The 10,012-nt window shown below is 42.2% G+C and overlaps 1 protein-coding gene across 1 annotated transcript; it reads left to right on the top strand.

Annotated features, from left to right (window-relative positions):
* Positions 1-337: 337 nt before the first annotated feature.
* Positions 338-6,350, top strand: DSEL (dermatan sulfate epimerase like). Its single transcript, XM_067290746.1, has 2 exons — positions 338-805; positions 1,550-6,350. Exon 2 carries the CDS (start codon positions 2,516-2,518, stop codon positions 6,164-6,166), a length of 3,651 nt encoding a protein of 1,216 aa, XP_067146847.1. The 5' UTR covers positions 338-805; positions 1,550-2,515; the 3' UTR covers positions 6,167-6,350.
* The last annotated feature ends 3,662 nt before the right edge of the window (positions 6,351-10,012 follow it).

Here is a 10,012-nt window from a genome sequence, read left to right as displayed (position 1 = left end):
TAGTTATAAAAAGCGGGGCCGCTCCAAGAATCAGACGCCGCGCATCGGTCCCCGCGATGCGGGCACTTTTAGGTATTTATTCAGCGTTCATAAAGTTGCTAGTCGCAGTCAGCCGGCTCCTGCTGCCCGGCCCGGCCCGGCCCGGCCGTGACCCCGCACCCGCGGCAGTCCGCCCTCCACGCACCTGCCCGCGTCCCTCACCGCGGTGTCGGCGCAGCCCCCGCCGGAGCGGAGCCCGGGCGGGCGGCGCGGCCCCAGCTCCGGCCCCGCCTCCCGCCGCCGCTCCCGGGCCCGGCCCTGCCTCCGGGCTCGCCTGCCGCTCCGCCGGCAGCAGGGGCGGCGGCGGCCGCTGGGGGCTCGGCGCGGCGCTTCGGCGCTGCAGACGGGCACTGGCGCACGCAGTCACCAGGAAGCGGAGCGGCGGGGAGCGCTGCCGGGGCGGCGCAGCCCGCAGGACCGGCGCACCGCTGTGCTGCAGGGGGGCTGGCTGGCTCGCCCGCCGCCTCCCCGCCCCGAGGGCTATTTCTGCGAGTTGGCTGCGCTTCTCCGCTCCTTCGCCGGGCGTCCGGGGCTCTGCCCGGTGCTCCCCGCAGCAGCTTACCCCGCGCGTAACTCCGGGAGCTGCTGGAGGAGGGCAGAGACCCGAAGTTGCGGCCAGCCCGAGTGAGAAGTAGCGGCAGCGCCGAAGGGGCCGGAGCCGAGAGGGGCCGGGGCAGCGCGCCACCACCCGCAGCCGCTGCCAGCCGGGTCGGGTCTGGCCCGGCACCGCCGGTGCGGCCGGGGGACATCGTCAGGCACCGCGGCGGTAAGACGGGCTTAAACTTCGGGAAGCCGCGGCGCGAGGCGGCGGCCGCGCGTGGGGGAGGGGGCGCGGCCGGCCGTTACGGAGGAGTGAAACGGGCGCGGCGCAGCTCGCAACCGAAACTTGTTCAAGTTGTGCGGCCCCGGGGAGGCGGTAGCGCTGGGGGCTGGCGCCCTCTGGCGGCGGCGTGCGGGTCGCGCGGGGGAGGCGCGGCTGACGGTTTAACGGCTTCCGCGGGGGACCGGCGCCGCCGCCGCCGCCCTCAGGGTCCCGGGCGGGCTCCGGGATGGCGTCGGGGGCGACGTGCTTTTGTGGCTGATTTTTGACTCCGCCTCCACACGCACTCTTCACCTAATCATTTCGACGGCAGAATCACCCAAGAGGTTTAGGATTCTTTTTAATTAGAGCTCCATTTAAGTCTGATGGCATGTTTCAGGTGCATTGCTTAGGTGATTCATGCTAGTGTGACAAGAAAACCTGTCCTGAGACCTTGCAGCCACTCAGGAAAAGATGAAATAAAGTGAGCTTAAGCGGTCAACCCGACTTTCTGCTTTGCCAAAGATAAATTTTGTGGAACTTTTGAAATCACCTTTATATTTCCGTTAAAAAAAAATATATATATATATATATATATATATAAACTCTCATCCTTCCTTAAAAGTTAGCAATTCTATGTGATTTAAGTACCTATAAAGTATGTTTTGACACATATACAGCTTCAGAGAACTTTTGTTTGTGTTTCCACAGAAAGAAACAACATGCAAAGTGGACAGAAAACCGAAACTGCTCTTTTAGCAAAAAGTACTGGCTTTCTGCCTCTATGTTTCCATTTGCTTCATAATGGGAGGCACAGGATTATTTGAATCACAGAGACAAAATTTGGGCATCATTGGCTGAAGATAAGATGAAAGAAGACTTGAAAATATGCCGATACTCTATGACTACTAATTCAGACACATCTTTCACAAATAGAGGGGAACAGTGGTTAAAAACACTGCAGTTTCGTCAAAAGAAGCTAATGGAGGATTTCTGTTGATTTTTTTTTTTCCTTCCACTCTCCCATGAGAAAGAGAAAAAATATGAAGGAAAGAATCTGTATACAAATAGAGATAAGGGGAAGGCTGAAGAGAATCATAACTTAAGCTTCTGAGTCTGTTTTCCAAGTACTGTAAATTCCCTGATTCAACAAATGCAAAGCATTGTTTGAATAAATTCTATGGTTTTGTGATCAGTGGAGTTTTTTTGTCAGCCCTAGAAGTGGAATTTGACCCAAATGAAAGATTTAAAAAAGTAAATGTATGACTCTTAATTCTTAATTTCAAATCAAGTGGAAAACTCCAGAAAAACTCAGGAATACAGTGTTTCAGTCTCTCACTGTGTATTGTCAACCTGTGATTTATGTGAAAAATCTGAGTTTTTACTTTCCCTCTAGTTTTAGTATATATACTTTAATGTTGTATTTGAGAAAATTGTGAACAGACAAGGCACTTGTGATTTAACTTTTCAACAGCCACACTATTTTCAGTGTCATACCTCAGATTACCAGTAAACTGAGTATCTGTTAGAATTTACAGTACAAGCTAAGTCTTTTAAGAAAAAGAAAAAAGCCTTAAGTTTTGGGGTTTTTTTAATAAGTGGATCGAAGTTTGCTATCTGAATATTGTGTTTTGTTAGGAAATGCATGCCTGGGGGAAAGGAACTGTCTAATGGATCATGGCTCTGATGTTTACAGGACACACTTTATTCCTAGCATTAATGATCTTTGCTGTCTTCACTTTTGAAGAATCAGTAAACAATTACTCTGACTGGGTGACTTTCATAGAAAATGTAGATCGGTACGAGAAACAGAAACTGCAAGATCTTAGTGCTGAGCAGAAGCTGAAAAAAACTGTTTTTCATCCAGGCTTGTATTTCGATGCTGAAGATGTCCAGGCATTGAGGCAGAAGGCTCATACAAGCCATTTGCATCTATTTAGAGCTATCAGAAGTGCGGTGACAGTTATGCTATCCAACCCATTATACTATCTACCTCCACCCAAGCATGTTGATTTTGCTGCAAAGTGGAATGAGATTTATGGTAACAATCTGCCACCTCTAGCATTTTATTGTTTGCTGTGCCCCGAAGATAAAGCTGCATTTGATTTTGTCCTAGAATATATGGATAGAATGGCTGGTTACAAAAACTGGTTGGTTGAGAATGCACCTGGAGATGAAGTGCCACTTGGTCACTCCCTAACAGGATTTGCCACTGCTTTTGACTTCTTGTATAATTCACTGGGAAATGTGAGAAGACAAAAATACCTGGAGAAGATACGGTCTGTAAGTGAGGAAATGTATGAGTACTCAAAGGTTCGTGCATGGGGAAAACAACTTCTCCATAATCACCAAGCAACTAATATGCTTGCTTTGCTTACTGGGGCCTTAGTTACAGGTGTGGACAAGGAACCTCAGGCAAATATTTGGAAACATACTGTTGTTGATGTGATGGAGAAAACAATGTTTCTGCTCAATCATATTGTAGATGGATCTCTGGATGAGGGAGTAGCTTATGGGAGTTACACAGCCAAGTCAGTGACCCAGTATGTTTTCCTGGCCCAGCGCCACTTTGGTATTAACAACTTGGAGAATAATTGGCTCAAAATGCACTTTTGGTTTTACTATGCCACCCTATTACCAGGCTTTCAGAGGACTGTGGGCATAGCGGATTCTAACTACAACTGGTTTTATGGTCCTGAGAGCCAGCTGGTTTTCTTGGATAAGTTTGTCATGAAGAATGGAGCTGGCAACTGGCTGGCACAGCAGATCAGAAAACACAGACCCAAAGATGGGCCAATGGTGCCATCCACTGCACAGAGGTGGAGCACACTGCACACTGAGTTTATATGGTATGCTGCAGAAATCACTCCTCATCCTCCTCCTGACTACGGCACTGCTAAGATGCATGTTTTTCCTAACTGGGGAGTTGTTACGTATGGGGCTGGATTGCCAAACAGTCAGACAAACACCTTTGTGTCTTTTAAGTCTGGAAAACTCGGTGGACGTGCTGTCTATGATATTGTTCACTTTCAGCCGTATGCCTGGATTGATGGGTGGAGAAGTTTCAATCCAGGACACGAACATCCAGATCAGAACTCATTCACTTTTGCTCCCAATGGACAAGTGTTTGTGTCTGAGGCTCTTTATGGACCTAAATTCAGCCACTTGAACAACGTGTTGGTATTTGCCCCATCTCCTACAAGCCAGTGCAACCAGCCTTGGGAAGGGCAGCTTGGTGAGTGTGCCCAGTGGCTGAAGTGGATTGGTGATGAGGTTGGAAACTCAATGGGAGAAATTATAACAGCCTCCCAGTCTGAGGACATGATGTTTGTGAGTGGTGAGGCAGTATCTGCTTACACATCAGCAATGAAATTGAAAAGTGTGTATCGCATTTTGCTGCTCTTAAATTCTCAGACATTGTTAGTTGTGGACCATATTGAGAAGGAGGAAGACTCTTCTGTTAATTCAGTCAGTGCCTTTTTTCATAATCTTGACATTGACTTTAAATACATACCCTATAAATTTAAGAACAAATACAATGGGGCTATGATGGATGTGTGGGATGCCCACTATAAGATGTTTTGGTTTGATCATCATGGGAGTAGTCCTGTTGCTAGGATACAAGAAGCAGAACAAGCTGCTGAATTCAAAAAGCGATGGACTCAGTTTGTAAATGTTACTTTTCCTATGAAAACCACACTTACAAGGATTGTTTACCTTTTCTATGGCCCATATGTCAATGTTTCTAACTGCAGATTCACTGACAATGCAAAATCTGGATTTCAGATTTCACTCAATGTCAACAACACTGAAAATACTGTCTCTGTTGTAACTGACTATCAGGATTTAAAGACAAGATTCAGTTACTTGGGATTTGGTGGTTTTGCTAAAGTAGTTCATGAAAACAAAGTGACCAAGTTCGGTTTAGGTACTGAATCTATGGAAAAATGGATAAAAAATAATAGGATGGTTTTCCCATTTGGATTCAAAATGAACATAATTGTAGGGTTAATTTTGGGTGTTAGTTTAGTCATACTGGCTTTTCAGTGGCGGTTTTACATCTCCTTCAGTAAAATGTTGCGTTGGATCTTAATATTGGTTATCACTCTGTGGCTTATTGAACTGGTGGATGTGTGGAGCACTTGTACACAGCCCATCTGTGCAAAATGGAGCAGTGACATGACAAGGCTAGAACATGATAAAGGCAATAAAGTCAAACAATTAGAAGGAAACCCTGTTGTTTTGCCAGATGTTATCATTACTTCACTTCCTGGTTCTGGTGCAGAAATTTTAAAGCAGCTGTTTTTCAATAGCAGTGACTTCTTATACATCAGGATACCTACAGCCTATCTAGAAATTCCTGAGACTGAATTTGAAATTGATTCCTTTGTAGATCCATGTGAATGGAAGGTTTCTGATGTCCAGAATGGTCATTTTCGACTTCTCCATGGGTGGTTCCAGTCTCTAGTGCAAGACACAAAGTTACATTTACAAAACATTAATTTACATGAAGCCAGCAGAATTAAAATTGCTCAGCATTCTACCATAAGCAGGGACAAAAAGAAAAGATCCAAAAGGAGAGAATCTCTGTCAGAGCAAAGAAGCAGGGCAAGAACGAGTCAAGATAAAGATGCTGAATATATTAGGGAACTGAGGAGGCACCTTGTCTATTATCCTAATGCACGGCCTGTTCTCAGTTTAAGTAGTGGGAGCTGGACGTTAAAGCTTCCCTTCTTTCAGGAAATCCTAGGACCTTCAATGAGAGGTTTATATATAGTAAGGGACCCACGAGCATGGATTTATTCAATGTTGTACAAAAATAAGCCAAGCCTTTACTCCTTGAAAAATGTTCCACAACACTTAGCTGCAATGTTTAAATGGCAAAATGGTAAAGGAAAATGTAGTTTAAATGAAGGCTATGCCTTTGAATATGAATCACTAAGAAAAGAACTTTCAAATTCTAATTCAAATGCTGTTTCTGTGTTGTCCTATTTATGGCTAGCAAACACAGCAGCAGCACTGAGAATAAATGGGGACCTGCTGCCGACAAATTATCAGCTGCTCAAGTTTGAAGATATCGTAAACTTTCCTCAGAAGATGGCTGAAATGATTTTTGCCTTTCTTGGTGTTCCTCTTTCTCCTGCTAGCTTAAACCAAATATTATTTGCCACCTCCACCAGTCTTTTCTATCTTCCTTATGAAGGGGAAATTTCACCAAGCAGCATTCATGCCTGGAAACAAAACATGCCCAATAAAGAGATTAGACTGATTGAAGATATTTGTTGTTCTCTAATGGACCACTTAGGATACCCAAAGTTTATAGAATAAATGCTGCTGGTCAGCAGGAATTTGCACTAATGATCTCTGACTCCCAATTTGTGGATAAGAATTAGAGAAGCTTGTTTATTCTTGTAAAATGTGTACAGTCTGCTACTTCCAGAGAGATTATTTTATGAAAAAGATAGTTGTTCTTGCTTTTTTTTCTTTTTTTTTAAAAAAAACTTGTTTCTACTTTTGCTGCCTTTTAAATAAAGCTGTGTGAACCTTTACAGAACTACCAGCTGGGGAGTATATAGCTCAGGGGATTAGTAATAGGATATGGAGCTTTCAACCTTCAGCTTGCCAGTTTGACTCTAGCCCAGGTGGTTAGATCCCAAAAGTACTTATCATCTGATGGTTGTATGATGGCTCATATGAAATTAAACTGGTGGTATTGGCCGAGTTTCCCAACGGTGGTAATTAGATCTCTTGGACAGGTTTGCTGATACATTCTCTCTGTCTCTCACTCTAGTGGTGCAAATTAACCATAAGCCTGGTTTTAAAGCTGTTCTACCACTTCAGTTCTTCCCGCTTCAGTGGGAGAAAATAGCCAGAGCATTTGAGTGAATCTAGTTCCTTGTTGACAGTCTCAGCAGAGAGGCCTAGAACTGGAATGGACAAGGATATCAAGTATTGTTATGTGATATGGTTCCTTCAGCTCAGATGTGCCACTTCTGTTGGGTTTTGTGCTTTGACTAAAGAGAAGACTTCATTCTCCAGGCCTGACAAAGTGGTACCTTTTGTGAGCCTGAAGTAAACGATCTGGAGAAAAAAGGAATGGGACACAATCCAAGAAACCGACATCTCCCAAACTAGCAATTAAATATGAAGAAGATTTTGTGTAATTTTGACCTGCGTCTTCATGTCAACATAATTTAAATTTCAAGGTTGTTTACATCTCTGCTTCCAGTGCAGCTTTATCTTGTACATCCTAAGAAGTTCTGCAAGGATTTTATCTTTTTCTGTGGGACTCTTCCATCTTTCTTTGTTGTAACACATTTCTCTGCTGATTCTTGTGCAGAACTTCACTGAGGCCAGTGCAAATATTTAATGTCATTGTCAGTGGTGTATTGTTGGTGTCTGCATAAAATGACAATCTAAGATTTAGAAGACCTTAAAGAAATCTCCAGGTCTATGTTGCTGAGGGATGTTTTGCTTCTCTGTACAGTGGATTTCTGCTGGGCAACCATTGCTAACCTCAGGTCTTCTATCAGAGAGAGGGGAAATCTGAAATTCCCCCTCTGCTGCTGCCTCAGATTTAAATGATGTTTCCCTGCAGTAAACTATTTCCAAAGTCTGCTGATTTTAACATGATTGGTATTGCTTTAGCACAGTGCTCTAATATAATATTGGTTTGGAAACAGACTTGATGGGATAGGTATGTGTGTCAGTCACAGCTCATTTTCTTCTTGAATCACACTCTTTGTGCATGCCCATTAAGAAAAGTTTCCTACTTTAACTTGCCCAGCATTCTTTGGAAATGCATGCATACTGTAAATGTCTGCAGATGTGTAAATCAAATCACAAAGAGGCATCTGTTTCTTTTACCATCTGTTTTTTATTACAAATAGAATTGTCTTGAAATATGCTTCATTTGGTTTGTGGGAGCTGGGATCAGAGTTTATTATATTGAAATATGTGTGTAGAGTAATTACTATTTATTTGGATGATGGACAATGTCAAAAATGTAGTGAGTTTCTTCCTGCAGATTGCAGGTATCTTTGCTGATTTTTAATACAATGACATTCTTGTCTTTCTTTCCAATCTTATTATGTCCCTGTCCCACCCCACTTTCTTGCTCTTCCCATACATATATTTCACATCCTTTGCAACATGTTGTGATCTCTCATCATGACCTAGATGAAAGCAGCTCTTTCTCAGCCATTTATTATTATGTCAAAATTGGCCTCTAGCATGATAAAGCTATTGATACATTGAAGTCTCACTAATCATAACTTGGCTGTCATTTTACTTTGACTGTAATAGGGCCTAGCAGCAGTTGTTTTCTTTTCCCCCTTCGTTCCTAGGTCTCACCTCTGGTAGGTGGAGTGTCCCATCAAAGGAAATATTAAAGCATGTTAACATATACTGACATGTTAGTGAAACTTTGGTTTCCAACTATCTTTAAAGTTGGCTTCTCTGTGAAGTCATTTTTGGTTGTATGTAAAAGTTGCCATATTGATGTCTATACGGTTTTATGTACTTGACAGAATAAGTCTCAGCATTTGACTTCTATTTCCAGGATTTATGTTCTAGAATTAGAATAAATAAAAAGCCTTTCCCCTTCAGATGTTTTAGGGCAGCTTTAGGTAAGAATTAAGAGTGACCGTGTGTTTGTGGAAGTAGGAAGAGACCTTTAAATCCCTTCCTGACAGTGCTATATGAAATGTAACAACAGACGATAAACCAGCTTTTCATTTGTTTCTGAGAAGTTAGGGTAGACAGGGTCATCTGTCAGTAGGGTCATCTCCGTTACTTTTAGAATACAGGTTATCCCATGCATATATGTCCATAGTACAAGTCAATGCTGTCATTTGTTAAATGCAAGATTTAGGAACCATTTCTTTTCAGTGCTGTACTTTCCAGGATCAAAGAATGCATAATCTATTATTCAGATTTAGTTGCATTGTGTGTTCCTTATGCAGATGTACTAAGACAGTAGAGAACTCTGGTCTTTATTTTTGGATCTTGTTGTGAGGGCAAATGTATTAAAACCATTACGCTAAATATATGTAGAAGGAAAAGCAATGTCTTTAAAAACAACAGGGTAGGAATACCTAAGATCTGGCAAGTCCCCAAATAATTTTTAATCAAATATGTTTGTTGCATTTTAGATGATATGATACATGACCCCTTGACCAAACTTAGTACCAGACAAGATGCATCCTAGCTGTAGAGTTGATTGACTTTGTATTGAGATTGTTGCCTTGTACGTGAATTAATAGCAACCCAAGACACGGACAACAGAAAACTGAAGAAACATGCATATGGTTGAAGAGAATGCCCACTAACAGATCTGGATGTAGGACTTTGAAGAATAAATTTTAGCTGCAAGATCCATTTCATTTATGAATAAAATTGACAGTTGTGATATTGAGAAGTAGGAATACTGTAAAGGCCTGGTAGTAATAATAATGATAAACAAAACCTTGCCTCTCTTTATTAAAAGATAAATTCCAGTTTTATGTCTGTGCTGATCTTAAGTCAGATCGGTCATTAAATAGATTTTTTTTTTTCTCATGCAAGCATTCCCATTGATACTAGTGTGGCTCACTGTATGAAGAAGGTGAATGAAATTTTATAGTATAAAATGATTTTTGATGTTGTGGGGAGTTATTCACAAAATCCACTTCTATCACTAGCATCCAGGGGAAGAATAGTCACTAAGCAGGCACAGACATTAACCTCCCCTTTCTCCCTATAAAGATGTTTCAGACTTTCTGTAGAACTTGAGAATTAAATTAGATTTTTGTGAAAAGCATGTCTATTTAGGTATGCTGGATTGAAGAGTGTTCTAGCACTTTCAGATACAATTTCATAAAGGTGATCGTAAAGTATTATAACTTAAAATTACTTCCTATTTCTCCCTGTTTTAAATGTTGATAATTGTTTGTGCTGTATTATAATCTGAACTGCCACGTTACAAGAGAGCTAAGATTTTGACATATATTAAAAATTAAGGCTTTATTTAAATATTTTTCTCAGAAACATATGTGGAAGCCCAAGAAAAAATAATGCCAGGAAAACATTTCAATTGCTTATTTACTCTGTAACTAAGTGGTATTAGCCTTGGGGAGAGGCATGTGGGTCTTGGCATTCAAAGTTCCATCAAATAGCATAAACCTGCAGTCTTTG

This window comes from Apteryx mantelli, chromosome 2, assembly GCF_036417845.1.
Source record: "Apteryx mantelli isolate bAptMan1 chromosome 2, bAptMan1.hap1, whole genome shotgun sequence".
NCBI lineage: Eukaryota > Metazoa > Chordata > Aves > Apterygiformes > Apterygidae > Apteryx > Apteryx mantelli.
Note: the sequence above shows the minus strand (reverse complement) of the source record. Positions and strands in the feature narration are given on the sequence as shown.